This window comes from Schistocerca serialis, chromosome 2 (genome assembly GCF_023864345.2).
Source record: "Schistocerca serialis cubense isolate TAMUIC-IGC-003099 chromosome 2, iqSchSeri2.2, whole genome shotgun sequence".
Lineage (NCBI taxonomy): Eukaryota > Metazoa > Arthropoda > Insecta > Orthoptera > Acrididae > Schistocerca > Schistocerca serialis.
The window spans coordinates 828,815,127-828,829,530 of NC_064639.1; the positions used below are offsets into that span (position 1 = coordinate 828,815,127).

The 14,404-nt window shown below is 41.5% G+C and overlaps 1 protein-coding gene across 1 annotated transcript in view; it reads left to right on the forward strand.

The window, feature by feature from the left end:
* Positions 1–14,404, forward strand: part of LOC126456447 (galactoside alpha-(1,2)-fucosyltransferase 2-like) — a 127,172-nt gene that overhangs the window by 62,642 nt on the left and 50,126 nt on the right. Inside the window, exon 3 of the mRNA XM_050092197.1 lies at positions 2,081–2,172. Within this exon, the coding sequence (XP_049948154.1) occupies positions 2,081–2,172 (92 nt within the window). The remainder of the gene's footprint in view (positions 1–2,080; positions 2,173–14,404) is intronic.

The following is a 14,404-nucleotide window of genomic DNA, read 5'->3' on the forward strand; positions in this document are numbered from 1 at the left end:
ACCAAGAGATGAATACACTAAGCAGATTCAGAAGGATGTAGGTTGCAGTAGGTACTGGGAGATGAAAAAGCTTGCAGAGGATAGAGTAGCATGGAGAGCTGCATCAAACCAGTCTCAGGACTGAAGACCACAACAAGAACAACAACTGTTGTGACGAAGTGATATCAAAATTGAAATCTATAAGACATTTTTAATTAAGTTGGTCTAATAGTCCCCTTTACGATATTCATCTGTATAGTAGGAATTGTCTACCAAAATGTCTTTCGAACTCTGTTTAAACTGTGATTTTTGTTAACAGTTGCTTGCAATTTATTGAAAATGTGTGTTCCTGAACTTTCGACCCTTTTTGGGACAAAGGTAAGTGTTTGTAAACCTCTACTATAGATGCATGCATGCATGATGCATTGTCTCTGCTAAGGCGCTTGTGTCACTGAATTTTGTTTCATGGTTTCCCATCTGGGAAAGCATTTTCCATTCATTACTTGTGCATTCTATACGATATACAGAGCTATGATGACATTCTAAAAAATTGTCTTTTAAGTATTATACAGGGTGTTACAAAAAGGTGCGGCCAAACTTTCAGGAAATATTCCTCACACACAAATAAAGAAAAGATGTTATGTGGACATGTGTCCTTAAACGCTTAATTTCCATGTTAGAGCTCATGTTAGTTTCATCAGTATGTACTGTACTTCCTCGATTCACCGCCAGTTGGCCCAATTGAAGGAAGGTGATGTTGACTTCGGTGCTTGTGTTGACATGCGACTCATTGCTCTACAGTACTAGCATCAAGCACATCAGTTCGTAGCATCAACAGGTTAGTGTTCATCACGAACGTGGTTTTGCAATCAGTGCAATGTTTACTAGAACGACGAGGACATCTACAATGGACGAGGCAATTCTTCGTGCAGTTGACGATAACCCTAATGTCAGCGTCAGAGAAAATGCTGCTGTACAAGGTAACGTTGGCCACGTCACTGTATAGAGAGTGCTACGGGAGAGCCAGTTGTTTACGTACGGTGTACAGCGTGTGCAGGCACTATTAGCAGCTGATTGGCCTCCACGGGTACACTTCTGCGAATGGTTCATCCAACAATGTGTCAATCCTCATTTCAGTGCAAATGTTCTCTTTACGGATGAGGCTTCATTACAACGTGATCAAATCGTAAATTTTCACAATCAACATGTGTGGGCTGACGAGAATCCGCACGCAATTGTGCAATCACGTCATCAACACAGATTTTCTGTGAACGTTTGGGCAGGCATTGTTGGTGATGTCTTGATTGCGCCCCATGTTCTTCAACCTACGCTCAATGGAGCACGTTATCATGATTTCATACGGGATACTCTACCTGTGCTCCTAGAACATGTGCCTTTTCAAGTACGACACAACATGTGGTTCATGCACGATGGAGCTCCTGCACATTTCAGTCGAAGTGTTCGTACGCTTCTCAACAACAGATTCGGTGACCGATGGATTGGTAGAGGCGGACCAATTCCATGGCCTCCACTCACTCCTGACCTCAACCCTCCTGTCTTTCATTTATGGGTGCATTTGAAAGCTCTTGTCTACGCAACCCCGGTACCAAATGTAGAGACTCTTCGTGCTCGTATTGTGGACGGCTATGATACAATACGCCATTCTCCAGGGCTGCATCAGCGCATCAGGGATTCCATGCGACAGAAGGTGGCTGCATGTATCCGCGCTAACGGAGGACATTTTGAACATTTCCTGTAACAAAGTGTTTGAAGTCACGCTGGTACGTTCTGTTGCTGTGTGTTTCCATTCCATGATTAATGTGATTTGAAGAGAAGTAATAAAATGAGCTCTAACATGGAAAGTAAGCGTTTCCGGACACATGTCCACATAACATATTTTCTTTCTTTGTGTGTGAGGCATGTTTCCTGAAGGTTTGGCCGTACCTTTTTGTAACACCCTGTATACTGAGTGTTACCCTACTTACCACAGGCAGCGTCCACAGCGCGGCCAGGTGAGTCTGAATCCACTGGAAAAAAATTTCTAACTGACTCGAGAAAACGCAGAGATACAATTACAATTGTAACTGCAATAATGTTTCAGGTGTTGCGCTACGCTACAAATGACTCCTTGCTGTATCCCGTGTCACGGTATGTCCAGTGGGCGCTCAGGCACAGCCAACCAATTATTCTAAGGTGAGATGATACAGGAAAGTGAGTTGGCCTGAATATCAAAGCAGTCTGAAATCGCCATAGCAAACAGAGATTTCGCTTACTGCTTCTAAGCTGAGAGTTTTTAACTGTGATAAATTTTTATATAGTTCAATTCGACTCTTCATTTCATTGGGATGTGTACCAGTCTTTTCACATTTTTGTATCTTTAATAATAAATAGTCTTCCTAGGAGGAACGGATGCACGAATCCTGCACAGCCGCTCATGGCTAGGTCCTAGTGGAGATGGTCTAGCATTGCCTTCCTCCGACCTGCTATAAAGAGTCGAGTGTGTTTCTGTGCCGTGTGGATGAGGGCCTGTACAGTGCAGTGCAACGCTGTTATAAAGAGTCGAGTCTGTTTCTGTGCCGTGTGGATGACTGTGGATGAGGGCTTGCACAGTGAGTGTTGGTTTAGTGTTGTTGTGGATGAAAGGAAGGGAGACGGTAACCCAGTGCCGGCACATAGCCTGCTCCTCTCGGGAAGCACAAGGTGGGCCACCGAGCTTAACGTCCTAATCTGATGGATGGATCACCATGAACAGTGTCACATGCTCTCACTTTACAAGACACTGCGGAGACGTTTTGGATTTAATCCAGCCCATTGAAGTCAGAAACTTTACGACACTAACTCTCCTCCCCTTGTCAGCCAAATAATGTGAGTGAGATTTTCGTCCATCACCAGGATTTGAAGAAGATTATCTCAAGACTCGAGCGCCAGAGCACAGTCGTGCGTTAGCGACCTCGCCTTTGGAGGTGGGTTTTCGTACCTGTAGCGTTGGGTAATTTCCACTCTCCAGTGCCCCCTGGGATACATAACTGAAGTACATAGAACAATCAGAATATGTTATAGATACCTACCTTTTTTGTGGTAAGATCGTTTCCATCACTGAAAAATTCCCCAATTTTTTTACTTGTCAACCGAAAACATCTCGTTCTTCAGTTGAACTAATATAATATTCTTGAGTTCATAGCTGGATCAGCTACGTTAACATTTTCCACTACCAACTCTGTCCTTAATTGAAATTAATCTGCGGCTTCAAAATGAATCAAATGAACATTGATTCAGTGCGTCAGTAAACTCAACAATGTAGACAGGAATATATCACGGCATTCCCACAACGAAATGTCAATAGCCAAAATATGTAAAGAAGAGTGAATGATGCAAAACTATAATTTCTGAAATTCTGTGATTTGAGAAAACCAATCCAAATAATACACACATGAACACAAACACTGTGATTTGAGGTAACTAAACAAAGTAGCGCGCGCGCGCACACACACACACGCACACACACACACACACACACACACACACACACACACACACACACACACACAGACTGATACCACAGGCATACAAAACTAAGACAATTATGATAGTCTATGCTTCCCACGAATGTTCAATCTTTTCTAGTTGTTAAATGCAAAAAGCAATTTACCTAAAACTCTTCCTCTTATCATCAGCTTCTGAATGCACAGCACATGCAAGAGTATCTCTCCACCAGAAGCTTCCAGTGGTGCTGCTGGGAATGTGATTAGAAGTGGTACATTGGCATAACAGGTGCGCTGCTAATCTTGTATAAATTACTGTCTTTCAGTAGCAGTTTCATTCGCATCCTAGCGGTTCTACTGGGACGTGAGGTCTATGCGAGATGAGGAGACCACATGTAGCTACCAGCAGCAGCCACGAGTTCGGGTCTCCGTCGTGGTACCAGCTTCCTGCACTAAGTCCATCCGCCAGACTTAGTTCCACAGTGCAGCGGGCCATCCATGGCTTGCTGCATCAGCAAGCTGGACTCCTGCCCAGGGGCAGTGGGGCGTATGCCGACCACAGTAGCCATCTCCTGCCACTCCAGCGTGCGCTCCGCCGCGCCACATGCCATCGTCCACTGGGAAGCAGTGCTGGCTGCCATAGCAAGATACCCAGCCGTGCGCCACTGATGTGAGGTGTTTGTGGCACAACTTACACAGTAGGGTCGAGTGCCACACACTGAGCACATATGTCAGCAAAACTGGGTGCATGTGTGCATCTAGCTGGTTGGATACTGGTTGTCATCTCGGCTGTCACCCACCTCTCCCCTGCGGAGCGGGGTTGTGCTCACTACTCCTCACCGACGTAGCACAAAGGTACAAGTCAAATAAAGTGTTAATTTTGACACGGAGTCTCTCTGGGCTTCACCGGCCTGCTATCACGTCTCAACCCTCCACCGCCTGCCAACCTGTGCCGCCATGCCTAGAGTGGGTAATACAATCAACAAAATGTTTTCAACACTACTCGAGCAGCAACTACAAGTACTCAGGAGTCTAATAACTTCTGCAAACGCACAGACAGTGAAACATACATTGTTTCCCTGCATTTTGGATGATAACATTGGCAGTCTGCATGCTATGGCCCCAGGAAAACTACTGCGTCGTTCCTTCCCAGAACTCAGAAATACTATAATTAAAATCCTCTTCTGTGGGAGAGACCAAAGTGAAGGTCGAATTGAAAACTTCAGACAAGGCTAATTTCTTATTAAGAAAAAACGCAAACACTGTAATGTTCATGAGTTGTCTCTCAATCAGTACTGAAGCCACCCCTGTAAACCAGAATTCGTGTCAGCCTGGTGCTCACGGATTAGTAACTCCACAAGTACCAAGTCAACAACAAACTTCAGTTTTCGCTGAACCGATCGATAAAATAATAAACGTAACTGACATTGTCACACCGAATATATGATAAAACAATGTTATGTACAATACCAATATCTGGCAGATCGTCGTAGGCGTCTTTCATTCTCTTTCTCCGTAAGTTAGGAAGCCTATAAAAGTATTGCAGTGGAATGCAAGAAAAGGCTAACTCCAACAGCGGAAGCTTCCAAAAAGAATTATTCGTAAGTCAGCCTGCGTCCTGTTACACAAAAAGAGATTCAAGTATCAGCAGACTATTCACTTTAAAAATTATTTTGTCATAAGAGAGTACCGCCTTGATGGGAAAGGCAGGGTTTCTATAGTGCTAGAAAAGTGGCTGCCGGGTCAAACTTACCAACTCCTCCTAAGAAATAACGACATCGAGTTGCTTGCTGTGGAAATACACAAACTGCCCTCAGAAACCGGCCTGCGTTAGTTGGCCGGACATCCCCGGTATCCGGCCCGCCAAATATTTGAGGTGGTACCTATACTGCCAACAATTGAGTTTCGAGGCCTATCGCGACCAATACACTGCGACATTGTCGGAGCTCTATCTTTACAAAGCAGAAGGTCGTGGTTAAACTTGTGGCTCTCCACAATAAACAGACAGACCATTCTCCGTGCGATAGTGAAAAAAAGAAGAACGGTTAACAGAGAAGTTTTGCGAAAACATTTTAAATAAAAAATTCTTTGCATTTTATTCTGCTCACGATTCTGGTGCAAGTCTTTCAAATGGACGCCACTTCGGCGACTAGCCTTAGTAATCAATCATTATGGAAGATGCTTCTTAAGCGAGGTTTCACTTCTTTTGATTACATTGTAAAATACACATAGCAAGTACATCGTATAAAATATTTTTATTTAAAGCCAATTTAAAGAAAATACAGTAACTGTTGTACATAATGATATTGGATATTTTAGTTGTAACTGATGTATAAAAATAACTGTAATTAATTAATATCTTGGAAACTCACTGTGTTACAGTATTCACGTAAAGAAATTTAACATCCTAGTAATAATCAGTGACTTTTATGTAGCTGTAACTTTCCTTTCATAATTACCTCCAGTTGTGGATCAAGCTTACTGGTAGAGACAATCATCAGCGACTTCAAATGCTCGTCACATAATTTTGATCTGTAAATGCTTTTTGCATGTTTCATTTTGGAGAAAGTTTTTTTCACACAAATAAGCAGGGCCAAAAGCGGAAAAAAAGCCACGGGCAAATTTATGTAAATTTGGAAACTGTGTGGATGGAAGACACTTATAAAATTCCAGTGATGTTGACTTTGAATGTTTTTCTTTAAAAAAGTCACTACATTGCAAATTAATAATTTGAAACTGAAGTTCTGCGGGTAACGCTTCTATATCGACGTCAAAGGGATTTTGAAATATCTTGATATCGTTTGAATTTGCATCGATATCTGAAAAACGTGATTCAAAATTAATTTTTAAAGCACCCAAAGCTTCAATTGCGAAAGTTACAGGAAACGGAATGTCAGTTTGCTGACTGAATGTTTGGCATCTATTAAAATGCGTGAAGCATACTTTGTTCAACTAATATTGAAACAAAGCAATCGTTTCTCGAAAGGACTTAACATGCGTGTATAAATCAGGCAGAAGCTGGTTTTCACCTTGCAATTTTAAATTAAGGTCATTCATATGTTTAGTCAAGTCTGTGTAAAATGTTAGCTTCCATAACCACTCACCGTTCCGTAACCCAGCCAGAGGGAAATTCCTTGCGTTCGAAAAAATTTCAATTACTGTTCGGAGTTCAAATAAACGGGCCAGAACTTAGCGCAGTTAAGCCAGCGCACTGCAGTATAATATGGCAAGAAGCTTTCCTCAATATCTTCAAGAAACTCGCGGAACTGGCGATGACTGAGTGCATGGGATCTGATATAATTAGCAACTGAAATAACTGGCTTTAAAACTTCTGACATATCTAAATGTTTTCCGCACAAAGACTGTTGGTGAATAATACAATGCACTACTAATGGTTTTGAGCCACCGTCATTTTCTACGGCCTTAGAAAGGAGAGCAACAACACTTTTATTTTTCCCACACATTTTTCGCCACCATCAGTTATAATAAATTTTAATTTCTTCCACTGAAGATTGTTTTTCTGAACTGTCCTTTCAACTCCTTTAAAAATATCTTCGCCAGTGGTCGTCCCGTTAATTCTGTGAACATCAAGGAGCTCTTCATACACTTCATAATTTTTGTCAATCCTCGAATAGAAAGTAGTACTTGAGCGATATCTGATACATCTGTTGACTCATCCACGGCCAAAGAGAACCAGTCTAAGTCTTGATTTTTGTCACGCAGTTGTGCTGATATATGTTGTGCAATGTCATCTATTCTTCGAGCCACAGTGTTTGCCGACAAACTTATGTTTTTAAATAAATTAACGTTTTCTGGACACATTTCTTCTGCTGTTGCAATAATGCAGTTCTGAATTAAATCACCGTCCGTAAATGGCTTACACTGTTTCGTTACTAAATGAGCCACACGAAAACTAGCACAAGTTGCTGCATGTTCTTCAGCATTTACTTTCTTAAACAGCGACTGCTGGGTTTTTAGCTGGCGTTTCAGAGACTCATATATTTCTAATCGTTCACATCCTGTAAACTTGGAGTAATTCTGAGAGTGCTTGGTCTCATAATGACGTTTGATATTGTATTCTTTGAAGACTGATATTTCTTCATTGCAAATAATACACGTTGGTTTGTTGCTTGACTCCACCACGAAATATTGACATCCCCACTGCTCTGCAGATATTCTACATTCACTGTCAACCTTTCGTTTCTTTTCCATATTTGTACAGAACTTCACCAAAGATTGTAACCTGAAAATAAAATTGTGCTATTTAATACTAATAAAACCAGGGAGTATTCTGCCTAAACAAAATGCAATGAATTTATTTTTAAGGTACTTTAATTACTAAATTAAATACTCACAATTACACTGCAGTTCCACTAAAAATACAGTGAAAAAATACTCAAGTCGTGCTATACGTATTTCGATTTTCAGATTTTCCTTGTCTCTTCGAATTCAAACTTTGAATTGTCCCACACTTCGTCGTCTCACCTATAAGTACAGCGCATAAAACACTAAAAAAACTCGTAAGACACTCGCAACATAGACACAATCACGCAACACAACTATCAAATATATGCTCTGGCTCTGCTACTCGCTACAAGACTACATAACTAAACTTATTGTTGCGCCGCTTGAAATGACAATGTGTTGACATACTCTACCTCTGTTACGTGTTGCTAACAATGATTTTGGGATTTCGTTAACTTTGCAGGACGCTTTCATGAAGAATGTGCAGTGACACACTTTTTCAAAGTGAAATTCGCCAGAATAAAATACGCAGAATTTCGGTCAGGTACGTCCACCAATCAAAATTATGTAATTAAATAAAAATCGTAGTTCGTTTCAGCGCTAGCTATTCCCACAACTTTAGATATTTGCGATTTCATCTTTCCTTTAGCCTTACATTACGGTGATCATGGAGTGCTAGGGTACTTTAATCCCACTAGGTAGATCTTGGCCCTTATGACATCGTGGAGGACTCAATATGGCCCGCGGACTAAAAAGTTTGCTATATAAGACAACAAGCGTCTGGCGCAATTGTTAGACCGGTTACTGTTGCTACAACGGCACGTTATCAAGATTTAGTTGAGTTTGAACGTGACGTTATAGTCGGCGCACGAGCGAAGTAGCGATGAAGTGGGGATTTTCCCGTACGACCATTTCAGAAGTGTAACGTTAATATTAAGAATCCGACATCACTGCGGCCAGAAAAAGATCCTGCAAGAACGGGGCCAACGATAGCTGAAGAGAATCGTTCAACGTGATAGAAGTGCAACCCTTCCGCAAATTGCTGCAGATTTCAATGCTGGGCCATCAACAATTGTCAGAGTGCGAACCATTAAACGAAACATCATCGATATGGGCTTTCGGAGCCGAGCGCCAGCTCGTGTACCCTTCATGATTGCACGACACAAAGCTTTGCGCCTACTTTGGGCCTGACAAAACCGACATGAATGACTAGAAACAAGTGGCCTGGTCGCTTCAAAGTATATCGAGCGGATGGACGTGTATGGGTATGGAGACAACCTCATGAATCTATGGATCCTGGGTGTCAGCAGGGGACTGTTCAAGCTGGTGAAGGCGCTGTAGTGGTGTGGGGCATGTGCAGTTGGAGTGATATGGGGCACCTGATACGTTTAGATACGAATCTGACAGGTGACACGTACGTAAGCATCCTGTTTGATCACCTGCATCTATTCATGTCCATTGCACATTCCGACGGACCAGGGCAATTCCAGCAGGACAATGCGACGCTCCATACATCCAGAATGGCTACAGAGTACTCCAGGAACACTCACTGAGTTTAAACACTTCCGATCGCCACCAAACTCCCGAGACATTATTGAGCATATCTGGGATGCCTTGCAACGTGCTGTTCAGATGAGATCTCCATCCCCTTGTACTCTTACGGATTTATGAACAGCCCTGCAGAATTCATGGTGTCAATTCCCTCCAGCAGTACTTCAGACATTAGTCGAGTCCATGCTACGTCGTGTGGTGGCAGTTCTGCGAATTCGCGAAGGTCCTGCACGATATTACGCAGGTGTACCAGTTTCTTTGGCACTTCAGTATAATATGTGATTATCTGAATTCCCACCACCCAACATAATAGAAAGGAATGGTCCGTCCTTCATCAATGTTTTAGAGGAAAATAACCTCCCGGTAGTCATAGAAGGAGCCCTAATATGGTCTCTTACCCCTTCAGAATATGTTCAGCAATAGATGTTATGCTTCACACCCTTGCTTTACTTAACTTTGTAATTGGCACGTTAAAACAGAGTCAATGGGACCCTATCACCTCCAGACAGAAATCTACATTAATACACACGCTGACACTACACAAATATATTATGATAATAGTAAGTGGGAAATTGCGGAAGTTAGTTGGGGCAAAAATAAAGGCACAGTTCGATGGTAACCGGAAAACGCGCGGTATGAATTACATGAAAAAGTCGCTATCACACCATATCAACAATGCGAAAGTTGCAGCGGGTCATTCGGAAGAAAAAACAAGTTACTATTAAGAAGCAACATTCCACTCCTTGGTGGATCCTTCAGTGCTCTATAGAAATTGCAAGACGCAAGCTATCATTGAAAACTTGTCGTCAGAATTCTAACTTGCAAAACTTTTTGATCGTGCGAATTATTCACTTTTAAGCACATAATACTAGAACTTTCAATGCGCTCATACTAAGAGAGTCATACAGAAAGTAGTGAGCGACAATTTTTAAGTTTCTTAATATTGATTTTTTGGAGAAATCAAGTACATCATCGTAATCTATAGACTTTTCTCTCATTTTTCAACATAGCCTCCATTTCTTTACACGCATTTTCCCCATCGTTTTGCAAGTTTGAAAATACCCTTACGATAGAACCCGTTGCAGCTGCACGAAGATGCTGACACACTGCTTTCTGAGTGTCGTCCACTGTCTCATAGTGCTGGCCTCGCATCTGTTTCTTTACTGCTTTTATCACATGTCACACAATGCTTGTCAGAAACTCATCACTTCCATTTTGAAATCTCTAAAGAAGGTTTTGGTTGATGTTTATTCTCTGAAGACTGTGGTCTTCTGTCATTAAACGTGAGACCAAAAGGGCACAAAATTTTCGACAATCTAAGCTTTGAATCATTTTTGCGCTGCACTGTGTCTTATTGCAAGCTTACTAGCGATTTTATTCACTATGCACTGTGACACGCCTGTCGTTCCTAATGAACTCACCAGCTCTTTCCTTCTTTCGTTCCATGGAACTATCTCACTGTTGACCACTACGAGGCTCATTTTGGACACTCCTATTCCCATCCCTGAAATGCTTCACTCATATCTTAACATTGCTAGCACCCATGCAGACATCTCCATAGGCATGTTTAAGTCTGAGGTCAATTTCAGCAGTTGATTTTCTCGTTTTGATAAGGAATTCAATGATGTACGCTGTAGAAACGAAAAATCGATGTCCGCCATTTTGGAAGTATTTCCTGTGGTCACATGATAACGATAATGACGTCACAATATCGCTTCACGTAGTGAAAGGTCTGTAGATTACGATCCTGCACTCGTTTTTGTTACACTTGGGGAATCTGAATTTTAGCAGCTTATTGACCTACATTTTCTGCACACACATAATGCTTCTTTGAAAGCGTGCTGTAGATTCCATAAGTAAGTTAGCCTTTCGTTTCGCGCCTGACCACTCAGGACGCACTCATGATTCGTCGGTTCAGTCCACCAATGATAAATGACAGTAAACAAAACCTATAACTAATTTTGGAATTTACTGAAGTCATAGTGAGAAATTTAGGATTGTGGCTAAGATCATCATCCTGGCTGGTACTCTCCTAAAACATTTAAACAGTAAATATAAATAACTACTGTTACGCGCAAAGTGCCGTTGCTGACGGGTGAATCACAGCTTCTTCTGGTACGCTTCAGCAGAACTCGACCTCATTCTCATGCTCTCCGGCCACCTGTCATTTTTGTGGTGGGATACTCTGCTGACCTTGCCTACTTGCTAACTCGCAGCAGCTCAAGCCTTTATGCACTCTGTGATATAGCAAAATGTGTGCTGAAATTCGGCATAAATGCCACAAACCGAGTGACATCTCCCCTTCCTACTACCACTGCGCATTTAGAGGAATGTATCAATACCTTCGCTTCTTCCACGGTCCCATTCCTAAACCATCTGTTTCCGGTTGAAGGTCACAGCCATCATGTCCTGCTACATCCTTTATCTAAAGAGAAACTAAATGAAAAAAATCATCGAGTGATAGCTGTGATGGTATTCATTTTAATCATTATTCTATGTTTGCTAATATGCCCATGGAGGTGAAGGATTTGCTATTGTTCACTCTTAATCAGTATTGGATGCAATAGGATCCCACTGAAATGTGAAACACGAATGCTATAATTCTGCTTCTCGAAAGAGAGAAAGATCCAAATTTGCCAGCTAACTATCAGTCAATCGCATTATTATGTGTAGCAAAAAACATTGGAGAGAATTGTAAAATGGAGAATGAGATGTGATGTGAAAACAATAATTTGAAACCTCACAGCCAATAAGGTTTCAGAAAAAGCAAAGGGACATTGGGAAATCTATTTGAACTTATAAAAAAAAAAAAAAAAAGGTCTCGCTGCTTTTCTGGACGTTAGTTCCGCCTATGGCAATGTTAGGATTCCGGTGCTCTTGCACACGCAAGCGCAACTCGGAATTCACTCAATCATGATTTATGGTATTAGTACCTAGGTCGTACAAAGAACAATCTATGTCGGATTCAAAGGCAATGTGCTTGGACCTGTTCTTGTCTCCTACGGCTTGCCACACGGTGCGATTTTAAGCTCTGTCTTGTATACTTTGTATATTCATGATTTGGAATGAACAATTACTCTCCCCACTGAAATAGCACAGAATGGAGGCAGGTATGCGTTTATTCAACTGCAGATTCGTATGCTCAGACCAATTACTCATTAATACGGAACACGTTGATGAGTGGCTGTCTACTAACACGCTAAGATTTCGGCAGAGAAATCGGTCAATTCCAGTTTTTACAAATCGATTGCTGCTCCCATTGACGGTCACGACACATGTGGAAAGTATACTTTCGAGATAAAACCTCACACTCGATTCATAGAAACGATATTTAATTCACAGATAAGATGGAAGCCACACATTCGAACTACTATTACTGAGTGTGAAGAAGGTTTAAATGTAATTCACTCACTCACCTGTTTGTGGTGGCGAACACATCAGAGTACTTTACTCACCACGTGCCGAGGGAGTATTCTACTTCGTCTGGTCTATGACTGTCTACTGTATCACAGTACCCCTAAGTTCTATCTCACCAAATTCGATTCTCTTTAATAGAGAGCCATCGTACCTGTCTTGGAGCCAAGAGTTCACCGCCCACAAACGTCATTTTAGTTGGGAAGGAAAATGCCCTGGAGCATTAGAAGTCAGATAAATTTTACATTCAAGGCATGGTCTTTAAAAGTAGTGACTGCATTTATCAATTAAGAGCTGCCTCAAACAGAAAAAATAAGGTTTCGGCTATCTGCACCAGCTTCGTCACTTGGTCTCCTATGATTTCTGTACAATGTTCTTCGCATTTGCTTTATTTGAATATGAACTTGGCACATTCAGCTGCTAGATTCCAGTCTATTATTATAATACGGTAGGGTGGAAAAGTGTTAATGTCAACTACATATGTAATCTTCTCGTTCAAGCTCACTAGCGTTTTTTCTCTGTATATATATCAAAGGGTGTAAAATTCCACAACAAGAGGGTACTGGATATGGTTTCTAAGATCCATCTCAGAAAAGCCTTAACACTGCCTGAAAGCGCTTCTATTTTTTCGGCGGACGCAGCGATGTTTCTGGAAGCACTCATATTTCTATTTTCATCTTCCTTCTTAAAGATATTACTCATGCCTGACTTCCAGAGTGTCCTAAGAAATATTCGGCACCGGCGGTGGAATATAACTACGAACCGATTTATTGTATGTGGCACAGAAATATTTTCGCTGTAAACGGACTGGACAGACATTCCCACACTGGCATTCACCGCAATGAGGCGGTCGACGTATTAAGCTGCATCTACTGCCACTGCGCTTTATTTGAAATTATCATATACATGCTACATACGAGAGGTCAAGAGCTACGGTCAACGTCACTGGTAACAGATACGGAACCTGTCCCACCAACGGGCAGGTGTTTATTGTAAGATCTTACAATCATAAATTCCTACAAACTGTGATTACGACGACACATTTGGACCAATCACCGGTTTCCACTACTCCGCCTGTACCATGCCTCTTTTCCTCAACATTTACGCAGAATCAACTTTTACCATTCTCGTGCATGAGAGTGTGGTTCTGAGTAGTGTGCTAATGTAAACCGCGTGTTGTTTTCGTGTAGCAAATTTGACCGTGAATGATCGGAAGTTTTGAAGACTATTTTGGGTATGGGTTGCCTCCTCCCTCATCCAGCTTCTTCTCCTTTGTTTCCTGAAAACATTAGCCTTTATAAAGTGACTTATTGTCGTTTGGAGTCTAGGAAAAATCTGTTGATTTTTATTGTTTGCATATTTTCATTTTTGTGTTTTGCTTACGATTAAGTTTTAGACATGGTGTGAATTGATAAATCAAAAATGTCTACTTTAGTTCGCATTCTATTTGCTAAAAGTAATTGTGTACAAAATTGCGAAAGCTTGAGCTTTTATATGTCTAGATACATACATCAAAAAAAGTTTTACATCACCTCGGTTCCAGAGTTCCGGAACCTGCACAGAAAACTGGAATAGAGATCAACATAATATCATTTCCGCCCTTGTTATTCCTCATGAAAAGCACTCATTGCATGTTACACCACCATACAACGAGACCTTGATAGGTGGTGGTCCAGATTGCTACATACACAGATGCATGCCTGTATTCGTCGTGGCGTACTATCCACAAGTTC